At 36.1% G+C, this 16,631-nt stretch overlaps 1 protein-coding gene across 3 annotated transcripts in view; it reads right to left on the bottom strand.

Moving 5' to 3' along the window:
• Positions 1–833: 833 nt before the first annotated feature.
• The window catches only part of SMC5 (structural maintenance of chromosomes 5), a 96,026-nt gene continuing 80,228 nt past the window's right edge, over positions 834–16,631 (bottom strand). For 2 of the 3 annotated variants that reach the window (XM_068552320.1, XM_068552318.1), the window contains 8 exons: positions 10,187–10,312; positions 7,666–7,710; positions 7,126–7,221; positions 6,547–6,651; positions 6,215–6,334; positions 4,671–4,850; positions 4,496–4,591; positions 834–3,330 (listed from right to left, as the gene is read on the bottom strand). In XM_068552320.1, the coding sequence (XP_068408421.1) occupies positions 3,187–3,330; positions 4,496–4,591; positions 4,671–4,850; positions 6,215–6,334; positions 6,547–6,651; positions 7,126–7,221; positions 7,666–7,710; positions 10,187–10,312 (912 nt within the window). In that variant the 3' untranslated portion in view covers positions 834–3,186. The remainder of the gene's footprint in view (positions 3,331–4,495; positions 4,592–4,670; positions 4,851–6,214; positions 6,335–6,546; positions 6,652–7,125; positions 7,222–7,665; positions 7,711–10,186; positions 10,313–16,631) is intronic. The other variant, XM_068552319.1, reaches the window with a different exon arrangement.

The raw sequence follows: 16,631 nt of genomic DNA on the forward strand, positions 1-16,631 counted from the left end.
ATCTGTCAGTGTTGGGAGAAAGGGCATTCATTCATGCTACAGTTACTGAGTGCTTACTATGTACTGATAAGCGTTTTTCTATGTCCTGGGGAGGTAGCAATCAACACAAAATAGTCTCTGTCTTCAGAGAACTCATATTCTAGTGAAGAAGACAGACAAGGAACAAAATACATAATGGTAAGTAGTGATAAATGCTATGAAGAAAAACCAGGGTAAGAGCACAGCAGAGCAGCTTAGGGATGCTATTTTAGATGAGGGTAGAGTGGGGAGATATGTAGATACCTTTTTTTTTTTTTTTTTTTAATGTAGATCTCTTGAAGGCTGTGACAACTGGATTTTTATGAGTGTGATGGAAAACCTACCAAGTCGTTTCTCTGAAAACACTGTCAATAGGCCATAGGGTAATCAGTTATCTCTTTGGGTCTGTGGCAGAGACTCCTGCTTGTCCCCAGTATTCACCCTCCCCCTCTTGAGTAACAGAGTGGCTGAAGTTTAACTAGGTACATAGACACATAAGATGACATATTCAAGGCTCTCTTGCAGGCCATCTAAGGTTTCAACCTAAAAATATTTATACTTGCCTTGTAACTGGTTTCTTTAGATGGTTTAAACCTTTTTTTCTTTTATTTATTTCTTGATTCATTTAGACTAATTTCCTTGCAGGCAGACAAGGGACTACATTTTCTATCCTTCTGAACATGGACTGCCAAACACTGTTCTGTAAATGGTAGGCATTCAATAGACTTTTCAGCAAATCTGAAAACCAAAATGACTCTTACGAAGGTTCAAAGTATATAAAAACATTTCTCATTTAAAATGACATACACCAAAAGAATATGAAAATATGCATTTATTACCAACAAAGGAGCATTTCCCACAAAGAGTTTTTTTCCAATTACACACACACACACAAACACACACACACAATAGCAGGACAAAATTACACTTTTTTTTTTTTTCCCGCTGCACTGCACAGCTTGCAGGATCTTACTTCCCTGACCAGGGATTGAACCCAGGCCCTCGGCAGTGAAAGCATGGAGTCCTAATCACTGGACCACCAGGGAATTCCCTCAAATTACATTTTTTTACACATTAAAGATTCATACTCCGAAGAAAATAAGCACATGTCCAAAAGACAATTAACTAGAAAGCAGCAAGAAATCTTTCCTTTTACTTACTGCTAAAAACCTTTTAATTTCTCTCAGGCAAATCAATGAAGATTTTGTCATTAAAAATACTTGCTTGTCACCTTAGGGTTTTAAATATTTTATTCATCAAATCAGACTGTTATTTGACGTTTTTACAGTTTGTATGTAATTAAAATCAACTTTTACAGAAAATATGTGAAGTTTCAAGTGGCTGAGACTAATGTGCTAGACTTACTATTCTTCACAGCTCAACATTCAATGTAAAACCAAATATTTCTCCACTAGAGAGAGAGAAATGCTTATAAACAAGGTATGGAATAATTACTGGCATATGTAAACTGAAATGTAGTTGACCATTTTATTTTCAAACACGCCTAATCTTCAAACTTCTTTTTCACATTGATAATCATTTTGCAGAAATAAGATGACTGGCACTAACTCAGACAGTAAACAAACTACACCAAGCACATATTAGTAAAGATACTTTGGTGGAAAACGAAGTATTAAACAACAAAAACATTTGGTAACAACATCCATTTACTAATATGTTACCAAGGTTTTCAAGGTTTACATGAGTTGTTTGCACTAGTAAAAATGTTATTTTAAAATATTTTCATAGTATATGCATTAGACTTAGTTTAAGAGGGGAAGGCTCTTTTAAAATTTTTATGAAGAAAAAAATAGCTTTTTAAAGAGAAAATGTCCAAGTAAGAGGTTTATTTTTTGACCTAACAAGAATATAAATTTCAGTGGCTATTTAAGAACATACAAAACCCAAATTGACTGCAATTCTTCAATTTAGTCAAGCTGCCAAGTCAAAAAAATAATTCTGTTACTACCGGCACAGATCCAGTCCATTGTTCAAAGATATGTCCTTGATCTAGTCCGTTATTTTACAATATTTAAAAGAATAGAATTTGTTTTGGCACTGTTAATTAGTATAACTCAGAGATAAACAAATGATGTTCTCATCTAATTCTTTCACGTTGAGAGAACAGTTTAAACTAGATTTTCTAAGATAACGGGGTAGGATCAACACTGTAAGTTTTAGGACCTATATAAGCTTAGATTCTAAAAACATTATGGTTTTAAACAAATCAATGCTTTTCCTCACTCTTTACATAACACTGAGAAATTTCAAATATAAATTGTAGAAACCAGTATATGAAATCTTAAGAAAAATCTTACTAAAAATAATTATGAAAATGCTTTAGAAATTTAAGATGTAAAATACAATTGACTTTAAATTAAAAAAAGGAAAAAACCACCAAAACCCAAAAAACCTCACCCACATTTTACAGGGTTATTCTTTAAAAACCCTTGGCACTTGATTTTATTCTCTGTCAATCTTTTGGTTGCATTTTTTGCATCATCTAGTGGCCACCTTGTGGCATTTCAAAGAAGTCCTGCTACCATTTTTGAACCCCAGTACTTTTCCCTCCTTTGAGATACCAATATAATTATAGTATCAAGTTTCATAAAACTTTTTTTAAAGGCTCATAAAATTCCATTTCCTAGTGGAGATAAGGTAATCTTTTTAATAGGAAGAAATGAATAGATTTGCCATAAATTATTACTATACATTAGACTAGACATTTCCATATCAAGTTTTAAAAATTAAATATAACACTGGGAGAAACTATGACTTAAGCTGTAGAGTCATCTTTAGACTCTAAAAGTAGTTAAAATCACTTTGCAAGTAAAGCTCAGGGTTACCATGTCAACTAAACTTCTTGTAATTGATAAGCCCTTCCACTGTACCTTTGATTTGAGTAGCAAATACTTTTAAAAATGGGGACCCAATGACTTACGGTCAGAGTGCTAAGGACTCAAGAAGACTTAATTTTTACTACCAGATGATGTTCCACAGAAAGAAGTTATTATGGTCTCTTTTCATCGACCCATTTGTATCTAATATAGGGTTTCCAAAAATAACTGATCTTTTTAGTCTTAATGAATCTCCTAACTTTTATTCAGTTGAGCCACACTTATATACAGCATTTAACAGAAAAGTCCCAAAGTTCTTGCCCCTCTACTTTTATTGAGAAGGCTGAGTGAATGTAATACGGCGCCGCCGCCTTTGGAACGCCTTTAAATTCCATCTGTTTGGTTCTAGCATATGAGGACCATTGTAGACAAATAATACCGTCATCTTTTCATTATAAGGAAGATTTTGCAGGAGCTGTAAGTGTTAAAACAAACTGTCATATAATGCTTTCCATAAAGAAGCACAACTTTCCAACCTTACATGTGTACAGTCAAGTATTTTATTTGTAATATGAATGAAACTCTTAAGTTCTCAATTCAATACACACCCTGCCCGACTGTGATCCTCATTTGAATTAGCACATCTGAACCATGGCCTAAGGAATCATCAATATGCCTTGGGAGCCCTCTATATTCATAGGCCAAATGGGATCATACAACTTCTTAGGTTGACCCTGGAAAAGTGCGTCCTCCAGAATTTTCCTAGGATACTTTCACTCTTTTATCCACAAAACACTTCTCAAGCAACTTCTATGGTGAGGCACTGTGATAGACTGGTAGCCTGAAAAGTGTATATGACAGGGAGGCTTGGTTTACAGGCCAACATGTTTGGTAAACAATAGGGAATTAACAGATCTAGCTACTCCACAGGGTATCTGCTGGAAAAGGAAGACAGATTATACTATTCAATAAAAAACTGAATTTAAGATAGGATTTCCAACGAAATTTTTCATTGAACACTTTAGTTAAAAAAAAAAATCTGATTACACTAATAAATACATCTTTGATTACTGTACATCAGTTTTATAACTGACCCACAAAAGAAAATTTCCCATTGTAATGGTCCTAGCTTATGGAAAATTCTCTGTGAAGATAATTCTTTTTTTTTTTTTTTTTCCCAAAGTTAATATGTGAACAGAAGATCATGGGGTACTTAGGACTGCCTCTGGGCCAAGTCAGTGGCAGTGGTGAATTAAAAAAGGGCAGAGCACACCACCAAAACAGACCTTTCTGGGAAAATGAGAAGGACCAGCGTTCTAGGGTTTATATTCTCCTGTCGTTTTTTAGTGCTAAAAGAGGAACTTCTTTAGAGGAAGAGTAAGTGCCAAAAGCATGGAGGAAATCTCAGTTCTAGAACATAATGCTATGCCTCCTACGTTTCTTCCTCTGATAACAAGGTTTCTGATTAAGTACGTCACTGGAACTTGTCCCCTTTAATAATATAAATATTACTATAATCTTTTTAGTTCTATTTTGGGAGTGTTGCTGCTCATATTTACATATTGGGCCAAAATCTGCTACATGTTTTAGCCATGAGGGACTTCTGAGTTATGAGTATTTTTAGGTTACTTATTACCTACCTTTGGTGTAATAAAGAAGTACTGAGATGTGTTTTCTTTACAAGCAGTATTTACAACCATTTCAAACACTCTCCGTTCATTGATTGGGTCCATTCCCTAAACAATGACAATAATAATGATTAGATTTAAATCTATTACAAGATACAGTGAAACCCAATAAAAGAATAAGCTATACCTGATTGATTTCATCAACTACTCTGAATGGACATCTATTAAGCTCCTGAAGTGCCATCAAGTATAACATGGTAGAAACACTTCTTTCACCTCCACTTTGATGATGAGGAGTTAATTCATGTAGTTGAGTGCTACTGCGAAATTTGACTCTAATTCGAATTCCATATTTATCATAGTCTTCCTATAAAACATTAAAAAAGCTGATGAAAGGTGAGAGTTTTCTCTGGCAATTTCATACAATTTTTTGAAAATAGACTGAATAAATCAATTATAAGAGTAAAGAACTTAAAACCTCATGATATTAGTTTTATCTAAATAGATCCTTGGAGGCCTCTAGAGCTTGCAGAGAGTAAGTGGTTCTAATATTTTGTTTCAGTTTATTTATAAAATACGGTTTTAAACCATTCTGCTTTATAGAATGGTTCTGAGGATTAAACAAGATAAACCTAGAAGTGCCTGGCACAGTGTCTGGTACATAGAAAGTATATTATAAACTATATTTGTTATAACACATCCCTTCCTTCTAACAAGCCCACACTATGTAGATAACAATTTTCATGGCAGGTCTAATATCTTACTAAAACTTGAAGTGAAATGATGTTTGCTATCCTTATGTCTCACACTAAGCAGATAAAGGAGTCACGGGCAAAGTTCGTAAGGGAAAATAAAGGTGCTACCTTGCTTTATAAGGGAAAAATTTCAACATTTACAAAATTAGAACCCTAAAATAAGCTTAATGTATCTACCACCAACTAGTCTCAACTATGATCAATACATGACCAATCTTGTTTCATCTGTAACTCCACCCACTCCTCTTTCCCAATTATTTTGAAGCACATCCCAGTTCATCTCTTTACACATTTTTTTTTTAATATATATATATTTTTTGATGTGGACCATTTTTGAAGTCTTTATTGAGTCTGTTACAATATTGCTTCTATTCTATGTTTTGGCTTTTTGGCCGAGAGGCATGTGGGATCTTAGCTCCCCGACCAGGGATTGAACCCACACCCCCTGCACTGGAAGGCGAAGTCTTAACCACTGGACTGCCAGGGAAGTCCCTCTTTACACATTTCTTAATGGAAATCTTATTTTACCCACAACTGCAATGCATGAACGTATAGCTCAAGAAATTAGTACCAAATTTCTAAATATTTTTATTCTTGTGAACTCAAATTTTTGATCAAAAGGAAACCACTGATACTATACTATATTTCAGTTATGTTTGCCAATTTGTTTATGACTCTTCAAACTTGAGTAGTAGATTCAAAAAGCAATGCATTTGCTTACCACACCTGAATAACCATTACTTAGACTGGCTATGAAAAGACTTTGTAAGGTATTAGTCACTAATCTCAAATGTCACCAAAAAAAAAAAAAAGTGAGCCTGATGGAATCCCATATATGGTCTTTTCCTTCCTTTGGACAATTTTTTTGTAAGCAAAATTTTCACAGATATAACTTTAGAGTAAATAAGCAATTTACATGTACTTTTAGCATATAATTAAAATTACTTGCCAGGAAACATTTCAAATGCAATTTTACCTCATTTTCTGTATGGAGATCAATTTCACCAGCACACTGCATGGAACTAAAAAAATTGCTAAATTTTTCATTAATTTTTTCTACCAGCTCTTTTAAAGGATTCAGCCACCTTTCTTTTACCTGCAAGTAAAGGCAATATAAAAACACGATTTAAAAGAAGTGTTACTGCATTGATACAAAACTTTATATAAAACAAATTTAATATCAATATCAATCTGGTCATGAGAACATATGCTTCTAAGAAAAAAGCAATGTATCATTTCATTTTGCATTATTCTACATTCCCATATGATTAATGGTAAGCACATGAGAAAAAGAAAACGGTTGATTACCTGTGAAATGTTTTCCCTATATTTATCCAGTTCAACTTTCTTTATCTTTAGTTCCTCAGTTAATTGCTCTATTTCTTCTTCTCTTTTTGTGTACTCCTCAACAACCTGGCAGAAGAAAAAATCTTTAAGATTAATCTACCAAAGGATAAAATTATAGAAAATTTTGCATCAATTAAAACACTAACTGAAAATGCCACTTTTGTTGCATTGTTTGTATGCAGTTAATTTATGTTCTTGTAACATACTGAAAATGCCATTTTTTTATCCTTGAAAAAATAGACATTGCAGTATTTCAGGTTAGCCCAAGTATTCTTTTTATAAAGAAAAGGCACAGAACACTGTGTTCCTTAGGAAGAAATCTATTTAAAATTCTAATAGATTCAGAATCTGGCATTTAAAAGCACATTGTTCCTGCTGTCTAGCTTATTATTACCAAGAGCTCCAGTACAGAGTGGGAGGCAAGTACTGGAGGGAACTGTGTGTGTGCGTGTGTGCGTGTGTGCGCGCATGCGTTTGTGTCTGGGGGGGAGGGTGTGGTGACGGTGGTGGCTGCAGTGGGCATTAGGGAAAGAGGCATACTGTAGGATTCAGTCCTGTGAAGCAAGAAGCTCTTGATCTTTCTTCAGTTAATAAAGCATCAATTTCATCCAAGGTGTTTGGAAGATCCTGGAAAGCCTAAAGAAGAAAAAAAATTGTCCATTATTATATATAGTACAGTGAAAATAGTTCAATTCAAATAGTTAAAAGAAAAATATTCTGCTAAGTATCTACTATGTGTTGAACAGCATGCTAGCACACAATAAGGAATCAAAGGAATTATAAACACGGCTTTTTGCTTTCAAAAAGCTTATGCTTTAAAAGAAAACAAAATGTATATACTTAATAACACGGGCTAACACCTTAAGGCAATGTATTGATGTTGAGTATTAAAATAAGCAGTACATATCATACAGGTTATGGAATTCAGAGAAAGGAAGTTATCAGTTCATGCTACAGGAGCTACAAGAGAGTAAGAGAATTCAGGCCCAGATTCCATCTCTGGGCCTTAAAGCAAATGGCTAGGGAAAAGTAAGGCAGAGGGGAGACAGGAGGTTGGAAAAAAGAATGAGCACTGCATACCATGGGGGGTGAGGAGTTGTGTCCATTTGGAATGGTGGGTACTTGCTGAATTGGTAGAATGGGTCCAGAATATGTGGGGCATTGAAAGAGAGCAAGAAGTTAGAACTTTATACTGTACTTGTGAAGAACTACAAAAGCATCCTAAGAATCCAATTACTTTGACAGTAGAATTTCACCACAGTACTATCTTCTGAGACCATGCCACAGAGACAAATTAGAAGAGATACTTTACTGTGGGGCAAGGCAAAGCAGTACATTGTTTTTTCACCACAACCTGCAAAAGTTTATGCACTACAATGTACAAAATGAATATTGAAACCTTGAAAAAGATCCTAACAAACACACTGCATTAATCTAATATCTTAACCTGTCTTTTTTCCCTTAACCTTTTGGAAAGCAGTTCAACTTCTATAGGCCTTCAGATATTAGTTAAGTATATTTTGCTGAATCTGACCTGTCCATTGAGATTTGAACTCAATGTGCCAAACACTTGGTATCCTCATTTGACTCTTTAATAGACAAATTTAAGATGGTGAAACACAAATCTTCAACTTCCTCACCTTCCCCACCAATTTGAGCAAACTGATTTGTCCTTCAATCTTTTCCATCTCAGTAAATGACCAAATTTAGGGGTTCTCTCTCTTACCCTTCAACTCAAATCCATTAGCAAGTCCTGCTGGTTCTGTCATTAAAAGATACCTCAAGCCTGTAAACTGCTCTGTCTCTAATGCTTCCACCCTAATCCATGCCACGAAAATCTCTTGCCTGGTCCAAAGCAATAATCTTCTAAATGGTCTTCTCGCTTCCACTCTGGTGTCCCTACTTTATTCTCCATATAGCAGTTGCGGTGCTCTTTTACGAACTGAAGTTGTCCTCCCTCTATAACTCTTCTGTTTAAAATTCTCCAGTGGATTCCATCTCAAAATAGAGCCCAAATTCCTTCTATGGTCTATAAGGCCCTACAGGATCTGGCTTCTGCCCTCCTTTCTGCTTGGATTATAAACTGTAGCCCCACTGAGATTCTTTCTATTCTGAAACAGGCAATGTATACTTCTGCCTCAGGAGCTTTGTATGAGCTGTTTCCTCCTCTGCCTGGAATGCTTTTCCCTCAAACCTTCACTTGACTGATTTCTTCTCTTCATTCAGGACTCATCTAAAATAGTATCTTCTCAAAGGAGCCTTCCCTGACACTCTAGCCTCTTACCTTGTTTTATTCTTCTTCTTAGTACCTCTTGCTATCCCCGACATAAGCTGTGTGCTTTTTGATTTGTCTTTCCCACCCTCCAGACTAGAATATAAATTTCAAGAGAGAAGGAAGTATGTGTGTTTTGTTCTGTACATGATATATAGAAGGTAATCAATACATTTTTAATGAACACATGAACTATGTTCTAATCTTGTTTCTTTCAAAAACAGTACCATGTATCAAGGATAGAATCATGCTACTTTCTGAAAGAAAAAATTAGTACAGATATTGTACTAATATTATTTTATAACACAATGTATTCTGGAGAAGTTTTATTTTTAGAAACAATAGCCCCTCAATTGTCTTACAAATATCTACTAAATTCCTACTATGTAGCCAAACAGATCCATTCTCCCTAGTTTCTGGGTCTGATAGCATAAAGCACAATCTTTGAGGATATGAAAATTATAATCCAAATAAGTTTTATTTCCAGTTCTATTTATATCTTTAGCAGACATTTCATTATCTACTGAAATAGGTAACATTTGAAATTAAAAATTAAAAAAGCCACACAAATACCAGATATTTAAAATTTTATTTCTAATTTTACTTTGACATTATTCTGAGAGAGTAGGTATGTAGGCAAGGTATTAGTCCTACCTGTCAGATAAAGCTTTGGGTCACAGGGCTACCTAATTAATGGCGGAACTTGGAAGAAAGGGCAGCATCTTCTCATTTTACTAACTGAATGACATGTCAGAATATAAAATACGCATAATGTAAAGAAAGAAAGGCTCTTTTTTCCCTTTCCTTAGCAACAGATGTCAGCCATAAAGATTCAGCTCCCACTCAACCGTAAATAAACACCCTAATTTCCAGGAAAACATTTTCATTTTGCCTTCGTTTGTCTGAATATCACCTCTATTTACTGTTCCTTATATAGCAATTACTGGTACTATGTTTCCATGAAAAGCTATAACCCATCTCCTGACCCTACCTCTTAAAAGGGTGCTTGGGGAAAAAAGCCTTTTACTGGAAGAATGAATGTTATGGTATTAATAATTTTGCAAAATAATACCCATGTTTTAATAACTTTAGTACGAAGCAATAAGACTGACTGGTGTCCAAGTCTGAGTATAGTGAAGAAAATTCGTTGAGCAGAATTACTTTACATACACACTCAGTTTAAAAATGGTGGCAGGGGGGTGGGGGGATCTCATATTTTATGGCACATTGTGTTTTTCATGGCCCAGTACAATGCCTAACACACTTAAAGCTTAAAAATAACTGTCTTAAATATGTTAGCTTGTAGCGTTATATACTTTTTATACTTACTGTCTGATATTCTTGAGGAACGGTCTGCTCTGCACCCAGGTTACATACTTGCCTGGCTCTCTTCATAAGTTCCTTGCATTTCTGCAATAATCTCTGTCTATTTTCATCCAACTCGATGAAATGTTGCTAATACAAGAAAAAGAAATATTTTGAAAATTTGTATGTTACTGTTAAATCACAGGGCTATTTTATTAAACCACCACATTATATCAAATATATTATTGAATTTTGATTGTGATAAGCAAATCATCTGAAAACATATCTCAAACCATGACTGATTTTATTGTAAAGGTTAAATTTGAACTTAAACTTCAAAATACATCGGGACATTAATAATATGCCATTTCTTGACTCCATAAGAGCTCTGAAATTTAAACTTAACTGCCTTTTTCTGAAAGTTTAATTTAGCTATGTATAATTATACTCTAATAAAATTTGATATATACAGTATGTAGGCTTCATATCCAAACACTCAGCATTCAAATGTAAGCAGAACCTTTAAATAACGTTTGATAGTTTCCCAAGCGCCTTTCATGTAGCTATCATTTATTCATGGACCCATTCGTTTCTTCACCAAATAATTACTGAGAACCTATCAAATGTCAGTATTTTATTATGCACTGAGCATAGAAAGGTGAATAAGAAGAAAGATACACAAAGTCATTACCATACAAGAAACAGCTACTATTCACTGAAAGCTTATGTGCTAGGTGCTTCACACACATTCCCTTATTTCTCACAGCACTGTACAGTATTATTATCACCCCCATTTTGCACATTAAAAAAGAAAGAGGAATTACGCAAGGAGAGTATGTGTGTGGTGCGGGCAAGGGATGGAGGAAGGTCAGAGCGGCCACAGAAGCTATGACAAGTGAATGATCTTAAAGGACAAATAAGAAATTACTAAAGAGGGAGCAGCAGAAGGCATTCCCAGGATAGGTGATTTAAAACATACAGGCCATGGAAGCCTCCAGGGCCTGCCTATTTAGGGAACAAGAAATTCAACGTGGCTGGAGGAGAGGTAAGGATGTAAAAGATGAGAGTGGCAAGGTGGGCAAGAGCCAGGTGGCAAAAGTTTCATGTGTAACAAGAAGGGCATCGTGGAGGACATGGAAGCAACCTAAGTGTCCATCGACAGATGAATGGATGAAGAAGATGTGGCACATATATACAATGGAATATTACTCAGCCATAAAAAGAAACGAAATTGAGTTATTTGTAGTGAGGTGGATGGACCTAGAGACTGTCATACAGAGTGAAGTAAGTCAGAAAGAGAAAAACAAATACCATATGCTAACAAATACATATGGAATCTAAAAAAAAAAAAAAAAAAAAAAAAGTTCTGAAGAACCTAGGGGCAGGACAGGAATTAAGACACAGACGTAGAGAATGGACTTGAGGACACGGGGAGGGGGAAGGGTAAGCTGGGACGAAGTGAGAGAGTGACATGGACATATATACACTACCAAATGTAAAACAGATAGCTAGTGGGAAGCAGCCACATAGCACAGGGAGATCAGCTTGGTGCTTTGTGACCACCTAGAGGAGTGGGATAGGGAGGGTGGGAGGGAGACGCAAGAGGGAGGAGATATGGGGATATATCTGTATGTATAGCTGATTCACTTTGTTATAAGGCAGAAGCTAACACACCATTGTAAAGCAATTATACTCCAATGAAGATGTTAAAAAAAAAAAAAAAAAAAGAAAAAGAAAAAGAAACAAAGGGCATCATGGGATGCCTTCTGTGTGCCAACCATGGTCATCACCCCCATCCTATACGGTAATTAATATAATCCTCATTACCATCTTAAAGAAATGTATTACCTCCTTTTTTATATGTGGTTCAGAGATATTAAGATGGAAATAGCAAATGATTAGGTTCCTGAAAAAGAAAACAGGTCTTAGCTTGCTCTTTCCATCAAACTTTGGTCTGCACAAAAAGTACCAGGGCAGGTGTGAGGTAGAGGGAAGATTTGTTAAACAGTATTGATGTCCCAGCCACAAGCCAGATCTATTTAATTAAGACCTCTGGGGCCAAGGCCTGGACGTCTGTATTATTAATAAAGTCCTGAGGTAGTTTTTATGCACACAAGTTTGACAGCAAAGAAAGTAAACTAAGACACAAGTTATAAAAAGTAAAAGTATATATATACTGGACTGATCTGAAAATGCAAGCAAGCCTTTATACTGATCAGTTAGTATCAATATAACGTTTCCTTGAATGGATTCCTTGGCCCCTACACACCAAGAGAAATAAAAGAAAATTAAAGACTCCCAGTCACCCTTACTCTGCTCTCTAGAGCCTATTATACTCAGGCAAATGCAAAACATGGGACAGCTAGACAGAACTAAACACTCCTAAAGTCTTCTCTTCCTGCTTCCTATTCCTCTGGATCTTGCTAAAATGAAGTATCAGAACATTATGGGAAAGAAATATTCCCAAGCTGAATATCTGGGGCTCTGGGCTTAGGACAAAAGCTCATTCAATAGTTTCCTTCTGTTTGGTGGCATATGTCTACTAAAGTCTTTATCAGAGGGCTTCCCTGGTGGTGCAGTGGTTAAGAATCTGCCTGCCGATGCAGGGGACACGGGTTCAAGCCCTGGTCCGGGAAGATCCCACATGCCGCAGAGCAACTAAGCCCATGCACCACAACTACTGAGCCTGTGCTCTAGAGCCCGCGAGCCACAACTACTGAGCCTGCAAGCCACAACTACTGAAGCCCTTGCACCTAGAGCCCGTGCTTCGCAACAAGAGAAGCCACCACAATGAGAAGCCCGCGCACCACAACGAAGAGTAGCCCCCGCTCACCGCAACGAGAGAAAAGCCTGCGTGCAGCAATGAAGACCCAATGCAGCCAAAAATTAAAAAAGAAAAAAAAAAAATCAGAGAAAATGTTTCTATACATACATGTTTGCGACAATCTTCACATAGCACCTGTTCTTCCCCCACCCCATAATTCTTACTGAGTTTTTCTGCGGGGGTGGGGTGCAGAAAGAGTCCAATTATATAAGATAACACTGTAAATTCAGGCTAGTGAAAAGGGCTTATTTACATTTCTTCATAGAATCTAGCCTTTAACAGTTAAAAGGCCATAGAAATAGTTCATCTGTGTAAAACATAAGGGGAGAAAATGGCGAACTTACAAAATATCCCCCACCAACATCTCAGAAAAGATTACTCTGTAGGTACATACCCTGAAAGAAATGAGTAAGTATTATCTTTTCTCTGAAAGTCTTTTGATAAAGTTCAATTGTTATGAAAGTTGTACAGAAATACCTTGACACTAAACAAGAAAAACCTTCTCTAAGAGGGCCCTCTAGTGGAAAAAATCAGACTGTTCACAGAATTTCTTACTAAATATATGTTGCACAGAAACTTAAACACAGCAAATATTCTACTTAATTTATTAAAATAAGAGTGAAACAAAATGAAAGCCATTTTGGTGTGAAAGGAATTAAACTACGTTCTAGGTAGCATAAACTTTTACTTAAAAACTGGTTGTAGATCAAAACATTTCTTCCTCAATTTTCCTTTCATATAAATACAAGAATCAAACTTCATTCCAATTTAATTGATTTCAAATTCAAATGTTAACTATAAGTTTTCGTTCATGTTGGACTGCATATATATTTTAGAAATATGAAAAGTATTTAATCTTTTTGTTTTAAGCAACTTAAAATTTTAACGTCGAATTTGAAGTTTAGAAATCAGTGGTCTTCACTGATGTTTTAATATATAAGCTTACAAATTCCATTTCAATCAATCTAATAGTAAACAGTGAAGCAGTGACAATAATACTATTTACTTGGGAAAGGATTTTTTCCCGCCAAATACATATATATCATTTAAATTGGAAAAAAAAAGTCTCCTCTGAAGTTCAGTTTTTTGTGGGAGAGTAGTAAGCAGGCAGGCAGAGGAAAGAACATTAGATGAAAGCACAGAATTTCTAAATTTAGTATTAGGATAAATAAATTTAACAACTTCCAATTCCTGATGTAAATCTATACTTCTTAAGGAAATATGGGCTTCATGCTAGGCACACACTAAGCATCATGATGTATATTATTAAATTTACTATCACAAATATCCCTGCAAGTTAGGTATCATAATACCTATGGCTGAAGACAATAGGCTTGGAGTGGTTAGGAACGCTGCCCAAAGTAAAAAACCAAGTAACATGTACATCCATCTGTCCACCTCTGTATCTGGATTCATGTACAGTCAGCTTATTAACTTGTCGTAAAAATATTCCAGAAGGTAATGACATACCTCTGGAGATGTTTTACGGGTCTGGAACCCTTTTCCCCTATTTGCCTTCCAATAATTTGAGGAAGTTTCAAACTCAGTGGTGGTTAGTTATCCCTAAGTTCCTTCACGAATACAATCCCTACTGAATTTTTGTGTCAGTCTTCTTTTGTGAACTTGTTTTCATGATCAGGGTAAAAGACAAACCCTGAAGTGGCAGTAATGGTTCCTTAGTACAACCTGCAGTGTGTCCAAAGGAGGAGGGGAGGGAGGGAAGGAAGGAAGGAAATGATTTCTTTTTGTTTCAAATGCAGTAGGACAGCAGAAGAACACGTAAGAGCAAATATGGGTAAGTGACAGCAAACATGAGAAGGAAAAAGAGCAAATGAAAGAGAAAATGAACTACCATACACTTACTCTTCTCTGTATCTTTTACTCACCATTCTTGACTGTTTAAAATGTGTGGTTGGTGACTATGATCAGTCAGTAACAAAACTTATCAAAACATAGTGTAAGAAATAAAAGAACCTTACAAAAGGGTTGGTAAGACAATTATGAATAAAAAGCATTTAATAACTTTCAGATCAACATATAAAAAAGGGAAACCATGCTGCAAAATATTGTTGAGGAAATACAAAATAAAGCCGGGGGGTAGTAGCATCAAGCAAGCTTAGTATGGAAAAACCTGACAAGATGTGTGTGTGAGTATGGTAAGAGGCTGACAACTGAGTGGGTATTATTTCCAGGTAACAAAATCTGGAGTGACACGCAGCTAATCAGATTATTTCTCTAGACAGTATAATGTGGCCATCTTTGTAAAAAATTAGTGACTCAAAGATTGAAAACAAAACCTCCTCACAAGAACTTTCCTACTCTCCAGAGTAGTCAGCTCAACTCAAAATATTACTATTTCTGCTACTACTAACAAAATGGATGAGTCACAGTTTGCACCTAATCTTAGTACATCTACGTGAACTAAGGCTGCTGAAGAGTATCTCTAACCACGTCAACAGCGGCTGAGGTCTGGGAGAGGGCTTACTCCAAAGCTAACATGATTTTGTGATACTTCTGTAACACGACACCCATAATTTTCTTAAGTTCTCACTGACACTTAATTCAAAAACAAAACTTCAGGCAGCAGGATCAAATACTGTCTCGTGTGACTGGATGGAAAGCTCCATGTATCTGCATAAGGGGTCAATTCCTTCATGAAATCTCTTCTATAACACCATACTCAACAACCAGGTTCACAGGCTCAATCAATGAAGAAACTTCGGCATGGGCTCTATCATTATTTACCAAGGGAACACACGGTCTGCAGATGACTTCCCTTATGCTTCCACAAAGTATGATGAGCTCTCCGTTGGAAACTTGTTCCACATCCAGCACCTCGCCCCACCCCCACCCCCACCCAAGTTTCTTTGCCGGATCTCTTCTACGTGTTCAGAGTGACTACTGCTACACCCGCTGCCTTCCTGTCTTCCTCCACTCCTTTGGGTGGCGTAGGGAGAGGGAAGGAACTTTCCCATCTTCCAACCCTCCGGTTTTTGCTCAAAGTGAACTACCCAACCCTAGGATATGGAACCTGACCTTCAGTGAACTACCCAACCCTAGGATATGGAACCTGACCTTCAGAACCTGACCTTCAGCTCCTTTTGGCTAGGTGTGTTCGTGCTTGCGTACTTTAAGATGCTTACCTGCTAGCAAAATTCTTGTTTTTTTCCCATTTCTTCTAGCCATAAGCTTTTTCAAGAAGCCAGAGAGTTTGAAGAAGCTGGCTTCAGAATAATGAAGCTGTTCTTCTACTCTGATTTAATCTTTCCATTCATCTATGCAATCCTATGGCTACCCAGCCTCTAAAGACTCTTTCCACTGAAAGATACTACTGTAGTTCACTTTTATACAACACGTTAGTAGTTTCTGGTAAGTGTAAAGTGAATCATGTACAGACCACTGCCAGAAAGGAGTATATTCTAGCAAAGTAGAAGAACGGATAGGAAAGGGTACAAGGGGACTCTGAATACATGAACAGTCTTAAAAACCTGCAACAAATATGGCGAAGTGTTACATCTGTTAAAAGGGACGGTGGACACATGGATGTTATATTACTCTTTTTACTCTTGTATATAAAATTTCATACTTGAAAAAAGACTTCAGTGAAACAAATGATAAAATCCTGTTTTTTCCTTAAATTTTTCA

Source organism: Eschrichtius robustus, chromosome 10 (assembly GCF_028021215.1).
Source record: "Eschrichtius robustus isolate mEscRob2 chromosome 10, mEscRob2.pri, whole genome shotgun sequence".
Lineage (NCBI taxonomy): Eukaryota > Metazoa > Chordata > Mammalia > Artiodactyla > Eschrichtiidae > Eschrichtius > Eschrichtius robustus.